The sequence below is a fragment of the Carcharodon carcharias genome, chromosome 16, assembly GCF_017639515.1.
Source record: "Carcharodon carcharias isolate sCarCar2 chromosome 16, sCarCar2.pri, whole genome shotgun sequence".
Lineage (NCBI taxonomy): Eukaryota > Metazoa > Chordata > Chondrichthyes > Lamniformes > Lamnidae > Carcharodon > Carcharodon carcharias.
The window spans coordinates 46161266-46181697 of record NC_054482.1 but is presented as its reverse complement, the minus strand read 5'-3'; the positions used below and the strand labels follow the sequence as shown (position 1 = coordinate 46181697).

The following is a 20432-nucleotide window of genomic DNA, read 5'->3' as shown; positions in this document are numbered from 1 at the left end:
TCCTGTACTCAAGTCCTTTCCCAATGAAGGCCAACATAACATTTGCCTTCTTAACTGCTTGTTAAACATGCATGCTTGCTTTCAGTGATTGGTGTGCAAGGACACCCAGGTTCCTTTGTACATCAACATTTCCCAATCTATCACCATTTAAATAATACTCTACCATTCTGTTTTTCTTACCGAAGTGGATAATTTCACACTTATCTGCATTATACTACATCTGCTGTGTATTTGCTCACTCAACCTGTCTAAATTGCCTTGAAGCCTCTTAACGTCCTCCTCACCTCTCATATTCCCACCAAGTTTTGTGTTGCCATCAAACCTAGAAGTATTACATTTGAATCCCTCATCCAAATCATTGATATATATTGTGAGTAGCTGGGGCCCAAGCACTCATTCCTGCGGTACCCCACAATCACAGAATTTTAATGGTACAGAAGGAGGTCATTCAGCCCATCATGTCTGCACCAGCTCTCCAAATGAGCATTATGACCTAGTGCCATTGCCTTCTCTTTTCCCCATACCCCTGCACATTGTTTCTATTCAAATAATCATCTAATGCCCTCTTGAATGCCTCGATTGAACCTGCCCCCATCAGATTTCCAGGCAGTGCATTCTAGGCCTGAACCACTCATTGTGTGAAAATGTTTTTTCTCATGTCATATTTGCTTCTTTTGTAAATCACTTTAAATCTGTGCCCTCTCGTTGTTGATCCTTCTGCGGGCAGGAACAACTTCTCCCTATCTACTTTGTCCAACCCCCCATGATGCCCCTTGCCACTCTGAAAAAAACATTTATTCCTACTCTCTGTTTTCTGCCTGCTCACCAATTCTCAATCCATGCCAATATATTACCCCCAATCCCATGTGCTTTAATTTTACGCCCTAGTTTGTTATGCAGGACTTTATCAAAAGCTTGAAAAACTCAGCTAAGTTTTTCCGGCTATTTTTGTTTTTGTTTCAGATTTACAGCATCCGCAGTATTTTGCTTTTATCAAAAGCTTCCTGAAAATCCAAATACACCACATCCACTGGTTCTCCTTTATCTATTCTGCTAGTTACGTCCTCAAAAAAACTCCAGTAGGTTCGTCAAACATGATTTCCCTTTCATGACTCCATGTTGATTTTGACTAATCCTGTTGATATTTTCTAAGGGCAGAATTTTGCCCTTGGCATGTGGACTCAGCGGGGGTGATCTTGTAGCCGACCGCCATCCGCGATCAGGCCAAGAAGGCAATTTCACACTGGCGGGCCAATTAAGGGCTGCCCAGGGTGAAACGTGAGCAGTAGCGCTGAGCGCTGCCTGTGCGGGCAGGAGGAAGAGGGCGAGCTAGGCAAGGGTGACCTTTGCTCTTGCGCACAAAAGAGTGCTTCAATCTTCCTGAGGCACGGAGCTGCCTCAGGGAGATGAAGCGCTGTTTAAAAAAACTAATGAAGAAAATAATAACGTCATAAAACATGTCCCTGTGACACATGTCATGCGACTGTCACATGAGCAGGGACATGTTTTTAATTCAAGTGTAAATCTTTTTTTAATTTGCTTTAGGAAACCTCATCCTGCCCGTGGATGAGGTTTTCTAAAAAGTGCAAAGACTGCTTCCATTTATGCCTGCCCACCAACCGTTGGGCGGGCAATGTAAATTTGAATTTAATGACTTTTTGATGGCCTTAATAGGCCTTTTAATTGTCGGCAGATCTGCTGTCGACTCCGGCGCGTGCCCACTGAATGAAATATCACAGGACTACGCGATGACTTCAGGACGCTCGCCCGACATCATGTGTTATTTTACGCTTGGCCGAGTCGGGCATACATGCGCACCCACCCACCGAGCTCAATATTCTGCCCTAAATGTCCTGTTATCACATCCTTTATAATAGACCCTAGCATTGTCCCTACTACTGATGTTTAACTGGTCTGTAATTTGCTGTTTTCACCCTCCCTTTTTAAAATAGTGGGGTTACATTTGCCATTCTCTGATCTGCCTGGTTTGTTCAGAATCTATAGAATTTTGGAAGATGACAGCCAACACATCCATTATCTCCATGGCCACCTCCTTTAATACCCTCGGATGTAGATTATCAGGCCCTGGGGATTTGTCAGCTTTCAATTCCATTAATTTCTCCTGCACTATTGTTTTAATTTTCTTCAATCCCTCCTTCGTTTCAGACTGTAAGGGACCTACTTTAGCCTTCACTAAGCTTTTTTTTTTACATACTTATAGAAGCTTTTACAGTCTGCTTTTATGTTCCTTGTAAGTTTACTCTCATACTCTATTTTTCAATCTCTTGGTCCTCCTTTGCTGAATTCTAAACTACTGCAAATCCTCAGGCCTGCTACTTTTTCTAGCAACTTTATATGACTCCTCTTTGGATCTAATATTATCCTTAATTTCATGACTGGGAAGCCCCAACCCAATTTTATGGCAATCAGCCTATTAATTGGCTCAGGTCATGGTTTCCATCCCTATATGGGAGGAAGTCCCACCTGCAACAGCTGTTGGCAAAACAGATGGCCAACAGTTCTCCAGACCCAGCAGCACCACAGGAGCAACTGCTGGAGACTGGACACTGAGGTAAGTGGAACTGTTCCACCAGACAGGCAGGCCCTAGCGAGGGCCGCAATTGGGTTGCTGGGGAAGAGAACAGGTATGGTGGAGATCATGGTTGTGGGGGGCCTTTGATGGGCACAGGGTGCCCAAAAAAGATGCACACCCATCCCCAGCCCACTGTTACACCAGCTGCGCAGCAGGAAGAGGCCCTTAAATGGCTGTTAATTGCCCACTTAAGGGCATCAATTGGCTTAAGGGCAGGTGGGCCATCTGACATCTTACCCCACTGCTGGTAAAATTCCAGTGGAGGTGTTTAGGCAATTTGGACACTGTTCCTAGTCACACCATCTGAATTTATGTCCCTTCCCCCTCACCTGCCAGCCCGTTCCTGTGGGGGGCATAAAATGCCAGCTGATGCACACAAGGACTGAGGCAATAGTTTATAGGAATGAAATGTTGCTTGATAACAGTTTAAATGAATAGAGTGATGTACTTTATCAGTATTCTAAATTGGAAAACAAACCAAACCCAAATGTGGGAGTCCTCCACTAAAGATGTTCTGTTTGATTAATAAGTTGTGTGTAATTGCGAAAGATAGAAGTCCTGTTGATCTGTCAACATGTAGATGCTGTCAGAAAAACTCAGCAGATCTGGCAGCATTTATGGAGAGAGAAACAGAGTTAATGTTTCAAGTCCATGTGACTCTTCTTCAGAGCTCTGAAGAAGAGCCATACGGACTCGAAACGTTAACGCTGTTTCTCTCTCCACAGATGCTACCAAACCTGCTGAGCTTTTTCAGCATTTTCTGTTTATATTTCAGATTTCCAGCATCTGCAGTATTTTGCTTTTTTGTAAATACTGTCCCTTCATTGTCTCAAAAAATTGAATGAAAGAATGTTTTTAAACCATAGTGGGGTTAAACCATGGAGTTATTGTACTGGTGCACAACTGAATCTCTCAGTTTTATATTTCACAGCATTTGAATAAAGGTTGCCATAAGTCCAGTAACAATACCACAACGCCATCGCCTCCCCATTTTTTCAGATGGTGAGAGACTACTAAATGTTGGTACGCAGAGGAATTTGGGTGTCCTTGTACACGCATCACAGAAAGTTAACATACAGGCACAGCAAGCAATTAGAAAGCCAAATGGTGTGTTAGTCTTTATTGCAAAGGTATTGGACTGTAAAAGAAAATAAATCTTGCTACAATTATATAGGTCTTTGGTGAGATCACACCTGGTGTACAATGTGCAGTTTTGGTCTTCTCACCTAAGGAAAGATGTATTTACCTTTGATGGGGTGTAACAAAGGTTTACTAGATTGATTCCTGGAATGAGAGCATTTTGTCTTATGAGGAGAGACTGAGCCTATATTCTCTGGAGCTTAGAAGAATGAGAGGTGGGGGCCCAATAGGGTAGATGCTGAGAGGCTGATTCCCTTAGCTGAAGAGTGTAGAATTAGGGTCATAATTTCAAGATAAAGGCTCAGCCATTTAGAACTGATAAGGAGAAAATTCTTCGCTTGAGTGGTTGTGAATCTCTGGAATTCTGTGTCCCAGAGGGCTGTGGATGCTTAGTTGTTGAGTGCATTCAAGACTGAGATCAAATAGATTTTTAGCCACTAAGGGTATCAGAGGATATGGAAGAGAATTTTCTCCCCATCGGGCGGGCCAGTCGGGAGCGGGTGTGGAGCCAATTGCTACCTGCGATTGGCTGCGTGCCACCATTTTAAATGGGCAGACCAATTAAAGCCTGCCCAGCATGACGTGCGCCCAGTAGTGCTCAGTGCTACTTGTGTGGGGAAGAGGGAGAGTCGGGGCCTGCGCCCTTTCGCGCATGCGCACAAAAGAGCACAGAAATCTCTCTGAGGCACAGAGCTGCCTCAGGGAGATTAAGTTCAGTTTTAAAGGTGGAAAAAATAAAATTATTCAGACATGTCCCCTCATGAAAGTGTCACATGAGCTGGGATATGTTTATGAATTTTCATAAAATTTTTTATTTAATTAATAAACCCTTCATGAAACCTGATCACACCCGTGGATGAGGTTTCATGAAAAATGTGAAGGCCGCCTGGGCTCTGCCTGCCCGCCAGCCTTAAGGTTGGACGGACAGCCCTGACAATTATGTTAATTAGTTTATTAACGGTCTTAACAGGCCTCTGACAGTTCGGTGGCCACGCAGCCGACTCTGGTGCGCGACCGCTGAACGAAAGATCGGAATGATGCGCGGTGACGTCGGGACGCACACCTGCCTCCACACGCTGAACAGAAGATTCTGCACACAGTGTTGCCAATATCTAGTTCATGGTTCATGTGTTTTAGTATATAATTTTTAGTTCAAGGAATTAAAGTTTAACTTTAGAAAATAGGATCAATGCAATTTGTAATAAGTATCTACTTCATGGTTCTTGTTAATGTTTTAGAGGTGATATTTAGTTCTAGGAAGATTAAAGTTTATCTGTAGAAAATAGGATAAATGCAACTAAAGCAGCTTAAAAGGTTGGGGCTATGTTGACTTAAGGGATTAAAAGCTAGAAAGGTAAAATCCTAAAACAGTAGGTGGGTTTATTTAGCTGGAGAACAGAAGATGTGGTGTCTACCCTGCTTGCAAAGAAGTGCAGTCCAGAGAGATATTTTGGTAGGTAGAGCTAAATTAGTTTAAAAGTATTCAGTGAACCCTGAAAGGTTATGTCGTTGTGGAGACGGGTAGAGCTTAAAGAGGTTCTCTGGTTTCAATTTATCTGCGTGTTTGCTAGGAGAGAGAGTGTTCTACAGCAGTGGAAGAAGCTGGATACCAAAAAGGTGCTGCTGTTAGCAGACTCCAGGCAGTTAGGGCTTAGAGAAGTCCCAGCGAGCAAAGAAGGTGGAGCAAGGTCACTGGTTCTGTGCTGGAGGCAGTTAGGACTTAGGAGAAGCCCTGGGAGCCATTTTTAGCACAGTGCATTTGGGAGACTGGAGTTTGGAGAAACTCAGGGGCAGTGCCAGCTTAGTGAAGCTAGCAGTCTGCAAAAGAGCTGGAATTGTGTCAGTAATTAGAGGCTGGAGTGCAGCTTCATGAATCATGTGGAATGCATCTCAGGAGAAGAGATTGAACCATTGGGAATTGAGCAGTTGTTGAGGAAGTCCAAGTCGGAGCCACTTTTGACGAAATTCCAAGGCTAGATCTTTGAAAATGAAGAGTTGAAATCCCTTGTTAAAGAGATAGTTTTATTGATTTTTTTGTGACTTACTGTGGCCACTGACATCTGGATGGGTTGCTGTGAAATCTGTGGAACCTGTCCTGGTTGCATCTGCCATTTAATTGCAGTGTGGTGCATTCAACCACAATTTCCCTGTTAATTCATATTTACTTCATGTTATTTCTAGATGTTAAAGTATAAGATAGATGTTGTAGATTGTTTTACTTTTCTAACTTTGTGTAGTAAAGTTTATTTTGTTTGTTTAAAAACGTGGAATCTTTTGGCTTTATTCTCTTCATGGGTAACTGGGATTTCAAACCTTGTCTACTTTAAACAAAAAGTTACTAGTCCCTAACCAGATTGTAACAAATTAAAGCAAGCTTGGAGTCTCTTATACTTAAAGGTTGCAGTCTTACCTCTGTAAGAAGTTAACAGCTAGAAAGATAAGGTAATTAAAATGCTGGGCTTTAGAGATTGACAGAATGCTTCAAGAATGACAGTTTAAAACATGCCCCATGCTTTTTTCTATTCGTTTATGGGATGTAGGCATCACTGTCTAGGCCAGAATTTAATGCCCATCCCTAATTGCCCTTATTCAGAGGGCATTTAAGAGTTAACCACGTGTAGGCCAAACTAGGTGAGGACAGCAGATTTCTTTCCCTAAAGGGCATTCGTGAACCAAATGGGTTTTTATGATAATCGGCAATGGTTTCATGGTCATCATTAGACTTTTAGTTCCAGATTTTTATTGCATTCAGATTTCACCATCTGCCAAGGTGGGATTCAAACCCAGGGTCCCCAGAGCATTACCCTGGGTCTCTGGATTACCAGTCCAGTGACAATACCACTGTGCCACCACCTCCCCGTATGTTGTTTAATAAAGACAGAATAGAAGAGAAAGAGTGAACTGTATCACAGCAGGTAGGCTTACTTAGCTAAAGAACTGCAGGTGTTGTCTGCAATCTTGCAGTGCTGGCATTCCAGAGAGATTTTTTCATTTTGGGACTTAGTGTTGAATTAGCTTAAAAGCATTCAATAAACCCTGAAAGGTTGTAAAACCCATTTACTTCATCAGAAAAAAAATTGTAAATGAGGGATAATTAACTTAAAAGTCAGTTTGAGGACATCCCAGAGCAGGCTATGTCATCATGGAGATGGGTGAAGCTTAGGAAATTTCTCTGCTTTCAGTTTATTTGAGTGTTTGCTGAGAGAGTTTTTAGTTGCAGTTTGGACCTTGTGCAGTTCACACCTAGCTGTGAGAATTAGCGAGAATAAATGACTGTTAGGTAGACCTGCACTGTAAGCAGAGTAAAACATTAACTTCACTGACCGTGTGGAATGAAAGTGAGGCCTAATCTTAGTTTGAATCTTGTGAGGGAACAGAAGCTGGAAGTTTGTCGAATTTGAAGTTAGTGGGAGAATCTACAGTGGACCTCACAGCATCTTATTGCAAAAAAAGGTAATCATCTGAATTAAAAACAAAAACAGAATTACCTGGAAAAACTCAGCAGGTCTGGCAGCATCGGCGGAGAAGAAAAGAGTTGACGTTTCGAGTCCTCGTGACCCTTTGACAGAACTTGAGTTCGAGTCCAAGAAAGAGTTGAAATATAAGCTGGTTTAAGGTGTATGTGTGGGGGGCGGAGAGAGAGAGAGAGAGGTGGAGTGGGTGTGTGGTTGTAGGGACAAACAAGCAGTGATAGAAGCAGATCATCAAAAGATGTCAACAACAATAGTACAAAAGAACACATAGGTGTTGAAGTTGGTGATATTATCTAAACGAATGTGCTAATTAAGAATGGATGGTAGGGCACTCAAGGTATAGCTCTAGTGGAGGTGGGGAGAGCATAAAAGATGTAAAAAAAAAAATTTTTTTTTAATATATAATGGAAATAGGTGGGAAAAGGAAAATCTATATAATTTATTGGAAAAAAAAGAAAAGGAAGGGGGAAACAGAAAGGGGGTGGGGAGGGGGAGGGAGCTCACGACCTAAAGTTGTTGAATTCAATATTCAGTCCGGATGGCTGTAAAGTGCCTAGTCGGAAGATGTAGTGGTGTTCCTCCAGTTTGCGTTGGGCTTCACTGGAACAATGCAGCAAGCCAAGGACAGACATGTGGGCAAGAGAGCAGGGTGGAGTGTTAAAATGGCAAGCGACACTCCTCCATCACCCCCTACTCCTCAACCCCGTCCTATGGCACCACCCCATGCCCACGCAAAAGATGCAGCACCTGCCCCTTCACTTCCTCTCTCCTCACCGTCCAAGGACCCAAACACTCCTTTCAAGTGAAGCAGCATTTCACTTGCATTTCCCCCAACTTAGTCTACTGCATTCATTGCTCCCAATGTGGTCTCCTCTACATTGGAGAGACCAAACGTAAACTGGGCGACCGCTTTGCAGAACACCTGCGGTCTGTCCGCAAGAATGACCCAAACCTCCCTGTCACTTGCCATTTTAACACTCCACCCTGCTCTCTTGCCCACATGTCTGTCCTTGGCTTGCTGCATTGTTCCAGTGAAGCCCAACACAAACTGGAGGAACAACACCTCATGTTCCGACTAGACGCTTTACAGCCGTCCGGACTGAATATTGAATTCAACAACTTTAGGTCGTGAGCTCCCTCCCCCATCCCCACCCCCTTTCTGTTTCCCCCTTCCTTTTCTTTTTTTTCCAATAAATTATATAGATTTTCCTTTTCCCACCTATTTCCATTATATATTAAAAAAAATTTTTTTTTTTTTTTTTACATCTTTTATGCTCTCCCTACCCCCACTAGAGCTATACCTTGAGTGCCCTACCATCCATTCTTAATTAGCACATTCTTTTAGATATTATCACCAACTTTAACTTCAACACCTATGTGTTCTTTTGTACTATTGTTGCTGACATCTTTTGATGATTTGCTTGTTTGCCCCTACAACCACACCCCCACTCCACCTCTCTCTCTCTCTCTCTCTCTCTCTCCGCCCCCCACACACACACCTTAAACCAGCTTATATTTCAACTCTTTCTTGGACTCGGACTCAAGTTCTGCCGAAGGGTCATGAGGACTCGAAACGTCAACTCTTTTCTTCTCCGCCGATGCTGCCAGACCTGCTGAGTTTTTCCAGGTAATTCTGTTTTTGTTTTTGTTTTGGATTTCCAGCATCTGCAGTTTTTTTGTTTTTAATCATCTGAATTAGCTTGGAAATATTGAAAAGTAACCAGAACAAGAGACTGAGGCATCCACAGACAAGAAATGGTAAATGAAAGTTTTACCTCTGAGATTAGCTGGAGCTGAGGAGAATTAAAGATAGTTTCCAGAGGACTGTGGCTTACTTATGGGTGGTCCCTACAGAAGTAAATAATTTTAAGATTGATGTGTCTTGTAAGAGAATTCTCGGGGGAAGTAAGAAGTAAACCTGGGTGCATAATATACATAGTTGTAAGTTATATTGTTAACTTACTTATATTTGCTTTATTTAATTTGTTCTATATAAAATAAAGCTTCTGTTTAGTTTTTTAAAAAGTGAAATCTTGTGGCGTAGTTCTTTTGGTTAAAATGTGTTTGGATATAATTTTAAATGTTAATGGTCCCGAACAATGGGGAAAGGGAAAATGGAGTTGAGGTAGAAGATCAGCCATGCCCTAAATGAATGTTAGAGCAAGCTTGATGGGCTGGATTGGCCTCATCATGCTTCTATTTGTTATGTTATTTACATTCACAGATGACCCAAGTTGAAATCAGGAAGGTTCCAGGTTCCATCTTCAGTTTGTGATGAAGGAGCCCATTTCAGCCACACTGATTGTAGAGGTGCTGCCAGTAGGTTAGGGCAGGCAAAAGCTGCTGGGGTTTCTGCTCCTGATCTCTTTCCAAAGGCACATATGCATGGGTATCAGGTGAGAACAGAATTGGGCTCAGCTGCAATTTGCTTGCTATTGTAATACCTGCTGACATTCAGTGGAAAGGTTCAGACGTGAAAAATTGCCTATCCATAATAGGGAACCTATACAGTTTTCTTGTCTTACTATTGCCCAAGTGACAAAGGTGAAAATTATCCTAACATATTTAAGGGAGGAGAGAAACCTGTTATGGATTTTAAAAAGAATTTTTCCCGCAAAGTTTTTATCTGTTTTTTCATTGTATTGTGATACATGATGTGTCAGAGTTGTGTTGCACAGCCTAGATGGAGCAAAGGAGCTTTACCTGTTCATCATGGTTTATATGTTTGCATGATTGTACAGATTAGATTCCCACTGAAAATAGTTCATGCATTGTCGATTAACCATTAATCATTTAAATGTATTATATAACTATGTAAGTGATTGAAGAATATTAAAAATGACTGTTGACATAGGTTGTCAAATAATGTATAGAACACTTAATTTAATCCTGCTGGGATCATTAGTGCTGCCTGGAATGGAATGAGTAATGTGAACTCTAATGCCAGATTGATATAGAAGTTTAACTTATTCTTTATTTCTCTGAGATTTATCTGCCATTCATTGCACTCAGGAAATTTAAGTTTGGAGCATTCATGATATTTAGGTTACGTGTGTCTCCTTGATAATAGTATGGTTCATGGGCTGAATAATATTTTCTCATTACAGACATTCTTGTGCTCATAGCTATATGAGGTATAAATCAATGAAAAAGGTAATAATTCTTGTTAAATATTAATGTTATTGTATTTAGTGGTAGAAACTGATTGAACCTAGCTCTACCTCACCACCTCTCTCGACTCCTCCACTGTTGCTAAGTTATCAGACTTCTTTTCCAACGTCCAGCACTGGATGAGCAGAAGTTTCCTCCAATTAAATATAGAAAAGACTGAAACCATTATTTTCAGTCCTTTCTCCAAATTCCATTCACTAGCTACCAACTTCATCCATCTCCCTGGCAACAGTCTGAGATTAAGGCTAGAATTTACCACCCCTTTTGGTGGTGGGCATCATGACAGATGGGATGGGGTGGTACACAATATGGCGGGGAGGCCAGAAATTGGTTTCACGTCATCGTGAAATCAGTTAGCCATCGTTCGCTCCACCCATCAAAGCGAATCAACTTTCCCACCATCCATTGTCGGGAATGTAATTTCAATGTTTGCATCTCATCATCTTGCCTGCCTGCCGAATCATATCCCACGTTGAATTTATCTCCCACGTTGGCATGACTTCAGAACGATGTGATTCACAACAGCATTTAAAAGGCATGCACCTGGCGAGCTGAACTTTGAGGAGGATATTGGAGGTGAGCACACACTAACGTTGCGTTGTGCTTGCGAGGACCGACTTCAAGGAAGAGGCGCCACGCATTCAGGCGAGGATGCAGGCAAATCGCTTTTTGCCAGCTGGATGACAGGGCGGTGCCAGGGCAAAGACTACACTGCAGCTGGGGAGAGGTGGGGTGGGCAAGGCAGCACGGTCTGATGGTCGCGCACAAGCACATGCGGGTTGGGGGAGGGAAGTTTCCACGCATTAGGGAAACCTTGTATAAAGTGAACATCCTTCCGCTGCTGAAACAGATCAGGCACAGCTACATTGACATGCTTGGAGTTGGGCCTCAAGCTTATCTGCTCACTCAAACAACGCAGAGGCTTGAAAGTGTCATCAAATGTTCCCTGGGCTGCAGACTGCAAATTAATGAACATTTCTGGGGGCTACAGAACAATTTGACGACTGGACAAGTTGCTCAATCCCCTTGCGAAAGCTGGCCATGGAGCAGTCACTGGTGGAGGCGCGCACAGCCTCTTGCAATGTCTTCATTCAAGTTTAGACCAGTCTCCCCCGTGGTTCAAGCTAACAGCGCAGCCTTACATTGTGGGTTAGGAGAATGCCTGTGCCTGTGTTGATAACACAGCATGCAATCCAGTGGATGAAGTTGCCGCCAATCAGTCAGGTGGAGTGGAGCGGTGGTGGATGGGGTTTCAGGCAGCCATGCAACGCACTAAACTCTGGCCATCCAAGTGGTGGCCAGCACTCTCCAGCATGCATTAAGGGGCCTTGAGATGGAGCCAGAGCTACACACATGGCCATGAAAGGTACCTAGGAGACCAGTGCTAACCACAAGTCTCTTTCTTTCATCCTGCAGGAGGAGTACATCAGGAGCATGGAGCCTAGTGACCTTGTTATATGCCTCATGGCTTACAGGGAGTGGAGACAAAGGAGAAGAGAATGACGGAGGTGTCTGGCTGGGCAGAGGGAGGAGCAGCATCCTCAAGAAGAAGGGGCGATTGAGGCTCCTGTGCACACTGCTGAAGAGCCACAGCAAACTGTTGCGGGTCGGCGCCTAGCTAGACCCAGGGTCTACAGACGGCGCTTGTCATTCCTGCATTTGACTGAAAACCAGTGTCACTGAAGACTGCGCATGTCCAGGGAACTGGTCGGTCACATATGCCACCTGCTGCAGGATTTGGCGTCATGGGGACTTGAAGGGCATCCAATGCCCATGGCCGAAGTGATCGCGGTGCTAAATTTTTACGACAGTGGCTCCTTCCAGGGTTCCACAGGTGACCTCGGCAGGATCTTGCAAGCCTCCAGACACAAGTGCAGCCATGAGATCATGGATACCATATTGACGAAAGCGCACAACTTCGTGCATTTGGCTCAGGATCAGGCAAGACAAGAAACAAAAGTACTTGAATTTGCACAGACTTCTGGTTTTCCACAGGTACAGGGTACCGTTGACTTCACTCACATGACGCTTAGTCTCCATGGCAACAAGCAGTGCAGTATGTTTAGCTGGTCTGCAACCACAGCAACTGCATCCTGCAGATCTGCGCACGGTTCCCAGGAATATCCACGACTCCTACATTCTCAGTAGGTGTCAGACCCCTGACATCTTCAAAGAGTCTGCAGGGGCTGCAGTGTTGGCTCTTTGGGGACAAGGGCTATCCGCCTTAGAGTGCAGCAGAGAGAGGGTACAACTAGGCTCATGCTGCAACTTGCACTTTGGTGGAGCAAACCAATGGGACATTGAAACTGAGATTCCAGTACTTGGACCAGTCTGGTGGAGCTCTACAATACAGTCTACCCAGGGCGTTACGCATCATGTCGCCTACTGCGCCCTTCACAACCTGGTGCTGCAACAAGAGAAGGAGTTGCTTAAGGAGGAGACGGAGGAGCTACAAGTTCCCTCTGATGAGGAGGACGTTGATGGGGATGAGGTTGGCAAGGCCCACAAAGGTGGGTATGATGGCAATGAGGCCACTGCGTTGTCCAGATAAGGCAGGCGTGCTTGGGAGACCCTCATAGTCTCTAGGTTCATGGAGGATGGTGACAACATGCAGTGAGGACACTCCATAGATGAATACTGCTGCTTATAACAAGAAGCCATAGACAAGGTGACGTTGTTGGGAGTTTATTTACAATTGTCAACATTATGTACAAGTGATTAACGCCCATGCCCACGCAACAAAACTACATTTTCTTAACCTCCCTAACCCTGGTACTATGTCTTGGTGCTCCCCCGACACCCATAGCAGAATGGAGGCAGCCTGGTGACTGTTAAGCCCTGTCTGTGATGACCTTGGCGTGCATCCTCTGGAGAGCAGAGACCTGGAGGGCCCCGGCCTGCTAATGGGATCCTGCTGTGTGGCAGTGGCACCCTCATCAGCCTGTGGAGCTGGAGCTGCTGGGATCACAGGACAATGAGATTTGGATGAGCCAGACACTTCCAGAACCACTTGAGTAGCTGGCCCCTGGATCTGCACCTGCTGATCCTCCTCCCTATGGGTGCTCCTCAGCCTGAAGGCAGACGGACTCCTCCATTGTGCCTTGCAATCTGAGTAGTGCAGCGAACGAACATCCTTGATGTTCCCAAGTTTGTCTTTGCTGCTGCAACAACCGAGTTATGATCAAGTCAAGGGGCTCCTCATCTGACTCAGATTCAGCAGATTTCTGGCCTCCAGCAGCCCCCCTAGTGCCGGAAACCTGGGAAGTCCCTACCACCACCTGCAGTGGATCAGACAGTGCAATGTGCTCACCAGATTGTGACCCCAAGGCTATTCTAGAACTAGGCCCCACCGAGGTGTGTGTCGCTGCACTGGTGGAGGGTGTGGGTGAGCACTGTGACGGGTCTTCAATGTCATCAGATGCATCTATCGAGGTGTCTTCGGGGCTTGAGCCAAAAACCTGGCTCGTGGACCTCCTCGGCTGCTTCCCAGATGTGCCTGCGAAAGCAAGGAGAGATAATTAGTGCATGGCAGGGGACCGCACACAGCATGCTTGTCTGAGGGATGTTGCACAGCTGGATATTCACATGGTTGAGCACTGCTGACCTCACTGTCAGCACAGGAATGGTCCAGATCAGTGCTGGCCAGCTGGATGACTCTATTTTCAAAGTCTGTGAGGAACTTGATGTCAGGCATTCCTCCACCTGTCTGCGACCTCTCCCTTTTGTTGTCTGCCAGCTTGTACTGCATGAATACAGATGGAGAGAGTACAAGCAGGATGCCTGCCAGCTCAGATGATAAGGATGCCGGGCATGCGTGGGCGGTGCCACGGATGGGATGAAAACACGATCCGCAGGGCAGATGAAGGTGTGAGTCAGAGAGAGAATAGTGATGTCCCTTGAACTGGCAGTGAGTGAGATCCCTGTGGATGTGTGATGTGCTTGTGAGTGTGTGAGTTCAGAGTGATGAGAAGGTTGACTTAACCTGGCAGAAAGGAGGAGATCATTCATCCTTTTTCGGCACTGGATAGCTGACCTCCTTTGCAGGGTGTTGGCGCTGACTACCGCTGCCACCACCTCCCATGCTGGATTTGTCACCTTGTGTGCTGGTCTTCGTCCAGAGCAGGGGTAGAGGACGTCATGGTGGGCTTCCACAGTGTCCAGTAGGCACCCGAGAGAGGCATCGCTAAATTTTGGGGTAGCATGCTTCATTACTTTGGCAGCCATGACTTTCCAGCAACTTCTGAAGCCTTAGAGAGAGCTAGCTCTGTGCAGTGGTGTCCTTTGAATATGGCACCCAGATCAGCGAAGGCCTGAGGTTGCGGCCTGGTGGCAAATCCGAGCCCACCCGCCAAGGACCCGGTGTGTTTCCTGTGAATGCATAACTAATGAGGCAGATGCTTCAAGAATAGGATGATACGGCACAAAAAGCTGCCACTTCAGCTGGCAGGTACAACAATCTTTTTTCCACCCGCTACTGCATGTTGCAAATCTGAAACAATTCCTCTTTAAGCCTGTCTGTTTGCAATCCTGGTGTCACATTTGATCCTGAGATGAACTTCTGGCATCTTATTCGCAGCATCACTAAGACTATTTCCACCATCGTATCATCACCCGACTTCACCCTGGTCTCAGCTCATCTGCTGCTGAAACTCTCATTCATGCTTTTGTTACCTCCAGTCTTAACTATTCCAAGGCACTCCTGGCTGATCTCCCCCATTCCAGCCTCTGAAAACATAAGGTCATCCAAAATCTGATACCCAAGTCTTGGCTTGCACCCAAGTCCAGTTCCTTATACACTCCTGTGCTCGTTGACCAACATTGGCACCCAGCCAAGCAATGTCTTGATTTTAACATTCCCATTCTTGTTTTCAAATCCATCATGGCCTCTCCCCTATCTCTGTAACCTTTTCCAGCCCTGCAACTCCTCTGAGATATCTGCGCTCCTCCCATTCTGGCCCCCTGAGCATCTTCAATTTTAATCATTGTATAATTGGTGGATACGCCTTCAGTTGCTGAGATCCTAAGCTCTGGAGTACCTTCACTTCACCTCCCTGCCTCCCTACCTCTTTCAGATGCTCCTTAAAAACTACCTCCTTGACCAGATATTTGGTCATCTGACTGAATATCTCCTTATGTCAAGGGTTCCCAAAATGTGGGCCACGACCCCCAGTGGGTTCATGGGGTGAACAAGTGGGGCCCAGAGCTCCAAGGCAGCACTGGTGGATGTGGAGCAGAGGCTCAAAATTGCCAACCCTGAGATTGGCTGTGAGGCTCCTTTAAATCTGCGTGATTTTTTTTCCTGTGGGCATGGCCTAATCCAATGAGCTCTGAAGCCCGATTGTTGACACCAACAGAGCCTGCAAAATGTTAGGTGTCCTAATTTGCTTTTTGTGTCTGTACCACTGCTCTTTAAACCCCAACCCTACTCAACAACCCTTCTCCCTCACTCCCTCAGTTTTCACTTTGGGGTTGCACCAAGTGTGAAGCATTAAAATGGGGTCACAGCAGAAAAAAGTTTGGGAAGCAGTGTCTCGTGTGGCTCGGTGTCAAATTTTGTTTTATAGTATTCCTGTGGAAACCTTGGGATGTTTTATTATGTTAAAGGTGCTATATAAACATGTTGCAATCCTGTCTAAAAGCCCTAGCGTGAAAAAGGCAGGAAACAATAAAAACTCAGTGGTCCTTTCAGGATTGTACTGTGCTCTGGTGTAGATTGCTGCTTTAAAACAAATATTCACATTTATGTTGGTTTTAAAATTTTAATGTCACCATATTAAAACCATATAACCATTGTATCAGCTTTACAGAAGATCAAAGGGATTACTGGGATCAAACTTTGAGTAGAGCTGTAACTGAGGTAGAAATTTATTTAATAATGTTTAGCAGTTGCAAAGCACCATTCATAGTTGGCTAACAGACTTCACCAAGCCATTGGGAAACTGTTGTAACATTTTAAGTATTTCTGTTTCTTTTATTCACGTGCTCACTTTTTTTTAACCCTTCTCAGATTTTATGATATTCAAGACGGAACAATACCAGGCCCTGTAGGCCAACGTTTCAAAAGAACATTGGAAAAATACAGAAACAAACGTGTGGAGCTGATAGAGTACCAAAGCAATATAAGAGAGGATCCATCAGCAGCTGAAGCAGTGGAGTGTTGGAAAAAATATTATGAAATCCTAATGATTTGCGGACTGTTAAAAATCTGGGAAGATTTGCGTCTTAGGTAATAGCATCAAAATGGATCCTCATTGTGTAAAATTTAATGCTAAATTATATCATGCTGAAGATTTATCTCCCTTCACACATTTAATGTTTCTTCCGTTCCTTAGGCCTTTCCTTACTGGACACTTTTAGTTCCTAGAATGGATTAAAATCAATGTTCTTATTTCAATCCTGTGACAATTTTACTCTTGAATTGGTCACTTGTAAATATCTGACAGCTGCTTGGGAAACCTTACAGTTTTATCTTTCATTCTTGATTAAAATTAACCGCTTCCTGACACCACAACAGGATTGGAAACTCATCATGTGGGAAATTGGAAGCATCAACTTCATTCTTCAATTTTAATATATTTCCCTGCAATAATTTACCTTATTTACCAAAGTGGGCACTTCACTCACTTTGAAATATGTGTTTGCACACATTAACCTGAACTGGAAATTTAAATGATGGACATAGGCAATACCTACTTTAAATTTTTCCAAACCTTTACCTTTAATATAGCACTAATTTGGCTGTTATATTTTGAAAACATTCTAAAAACATACCATGATAGACCATGAATGTATCTTTACACCAGTAGTATAGTTAATTTTAATCTGTTCTGAACATGTGCAATAAATCTTTAATTGTCATCCTATTAGTAATCCCTAAAATAATCTGTTGGGGGCTGGTTAGCTCAATTGGCTATATAGCTAGTGTGTAGTTCATAATAACAAGGGGCAGGATTTCCCAGTAGGCGTAGGGGGGGCAGAACTCCCAACGTCACCCTGCGTCATTTCAATTTTCAGTTCGGTGGGGGCACAGCCGAATCAGCTGTGCACCTGCTGACCTGTTAATGGCTAATTGAGGCCATTTAAAAAGTAATTGCAGTAGTTAAAGGACCTTCCTGTCTAACCTTAAGGTTGGCAGGCAGGCCGAAAGCCCTGACGGGCTTCAGAGAAAGCATGAAACCTCATCCACGGGCGGGGTTTTTAAAAATTTATTAGAAGTTTAACTAAAAGTGATGGACATGTCCCAACTCATGTGACAGTGTCACATAAGGGGACATGTCAGGGAAATTTTATTTCTATACATTTGCTATTTTTGAATTTGACACCGATCTCCCTGAGGTAGCACTTAGCCTCAGGGAGATGAGAGCGTTCTGTTGCGTGCATGCACAAAGGAGCGCACTCTTGGCTGAGGTGAGGGAATTCCCCCCCTCCCAACCCACACAGGGAGCACATAGCACTTTTTCCATTAGTAGAGGGGTCAATAACCAGGGGGACATAGATTTAAGGTAGGAGATAGAAGGCTAAGAGGGTAGTTGAGAAATTTTTTCATCCAGAGGGTAGTGGCAGTCTGGAACTCATTGCCTGAAAGGGTGGTTGAGTCAGAAACTTTCATAACATTTAAGAAGTATTTAGATATTCACTTGGTTGCCTAAGTCTCCAGGGCTATGGGCCAAGTGCTGGACAATGGGATTTGTGCAGTCAGATCTTTGTTGACCAGCGTGGACATGATGGGCTGAATGGCCTCCTTCTGTGCTGTAGACGTCTATGAGCCTAAGAACAACACAGGATTGATTCCTGTTTCAGCTAAGGTAGACCTGGGACCTGCCTTCTCGCCCTGCCCCTGAGAGCGAAAGACAATGGCTAACCTCCATTGACCAGCATCAAAAGGGAATAAGGCCTAAATTTTCACTCCCAGGTTGAAAGTCAGGACAATTCCTGACTCCACAAACCTGACCAAGGAAAGAATGCCCTGGATGGTTGGATTTTTGTTCCAGGGTGGCATGGTGAAATAGGAGTAGGAGTTTGGAAGCAGCCACATGGGTTGCCAGGTGCAGAGGCAGGCTATGGAAAAAGCCCGCCACAGTGCTCTAGCATTATGAAAACAAGAATAAAACAAAAAAACAGCCCTCATGCCCTCACCCCCCCCCAAACGCACTCCCCATGCCATCTCATGCCCCCTACCTAAACCCAGCCCCTCATTCCCTCCATGCCAACCTATGCCCTTTTACCCACCCCATTGACCCCCTCATACTCTCCATACCAGCCTATACCCCTCTACCAACTCCCACAACCCTTGATAGTCCCTGTGCAAACTTAGTGCCAACTCATGCCATCTCATGCTCCCCACCCACCACCCTTTACCCTTACATCCACCATACTAACTCACCCAGTATCCAACATGGCAGACCCATGCTGAAACTAAATAAAGTTCTTAAGTGTCTAACGAATTCACTATTTTTAAAAAAAACACTCTCATTGATAAAAACCCATTCACTACATTTAACTTCCTTTAATCCCTTATAAAAACAAGCATTTGTATTCATATTCCCCACTTCAAAGACTTTATAACCACTTTGAGCTGTCAACCAAACTATGAATTGACAGGTACCCCGCTGTGATCATGATAGATTGTGAAATTAATCATGAAGTACTAATCCTATAATGACAATGCTCAGGCTTATGTCAACAGCCAGAGTGAAATAGCAAACACTGTTTTTTTTTTAAAGCTGCAGACAGTTTTTCTCAAATACTTAAAAGAACAGAAGATTTAAATGCCTTGATGCTAGACAGCTCCTTTTGACAGTTCCAGTGAGCTTGACAGTTCCAATGAGTTTATGCACTTTTTATGATCATTCATGTCTATTTTTAACAATCCGAAAGGGCACCTGACCTCTCCCAAAGGGCACCAGACTTCTCCCAAAGGGTACCTGACTTCTTTCTCCCAAAGGTGTCCTTTGACCATATCCAAAAGGGTATTTTACCTCTCCAAAAGGGTATCCTACCTCTCCAAGCATTAGCTGTGACCAAAGTCAGCTGCACTTTAACATGTACAGCTGCTTCTGTGATGTGTAGATGTGCAAACCACATCTCCCCCAACCTTTGCAAATGTGATGGGGGATGGTGGTGGGACCGGGACTTCCAGATTCGGGCCTCCGGCACCATTTTCTCTATGATGGAGAGCCTCACTGCATGAAAATTCAGGCCTAAGGCAAGGTCTTCAGGCAGAGCACGCAAGAATGAATGAATGAATGAACAAAAGTAATCTTCTGTTACAGTTGGTGGATGCCGCACTGCTACCCACCCCCAACTGCCCATCCTTGTCCAAAACAGGAAGCAACTTGTACAATATAAATATTTTTGATTAACTTGAAAAAGGAGATCCCATGAATTCTTTGGTGCACTTTTGCACATGAGCCTTTTGTGACAGGCTATGCTTGTTCCATGTGAATTGTAAAGTGGCTATTGCCATAAAACCTTTAATTACATATCATAACATCAGAGGTCACAGGATTATGGCAAGCCACAGGTATTTATTTATACACCCCCTTTTCGTAAAAAATAAAAAAAATTGCATGCACTATCACTTGTAAGTTACTCTACATATATAGTCCATAAGGAAAACTATCACATGTGACTAAAGCTGTTTGTTCTTTCTAATTTGTTCAAATGTCGTCTGTCCCTACACACATAAGGCAGTAATTCACGAAGCTGCGGGGGCTCTCCCGCTGGCTGGAGAGCTGGCAAGAACTCCAAATTGCCTCTTAGGCACTTAACTGGACGGCGGGATTTCCCTGGGATTAAGATCCCTGGGTGAGTGACCCGCCTGCCAAGAGTGCTGACCAATCAGAGGCCGACAGCTCTATTGAACGACCACAGGTGAGTGATGGCAGGTGGGCGTCATGTGGGAGGGGTGATTGGTAGCATTGGCAGGGGTAGCAGTCCCCCTCACCCCCCTGCCCTATGCTAGGTCCCTCAATCAGGCACTGAGTGCCTGGGAACAAGGGAACCCCACACCTCCGAGCAACACGTTAGCAGCCCCACACAGGTTTGCTTGTCAT

The 20432-nt window shown here is 44.4% G+C and overlaps 1 protein-coding gene across 1 annotated transcript in view; it reads left to right on the top strand.

Moving 5' to 3' along the window:
* Window positions 1-20432, top strand: part of LOC121288941 (testicular spindle-associated protein SHCBP1L-like) — a 102327-nt gene that overhangs the window by 39640 nt on the left and 42255 nt on the right. Inside the window, exon 5 of the mRNA XM_041207807.1 lies at window positions 16385-16603. Coding sequence (XP_041063741.1) covers window positions 16385-16603 — 219 coding nt within the window. The remainder of the gene's footprint in view (window positions 1-16384; window positions 16604-20432) is intronic.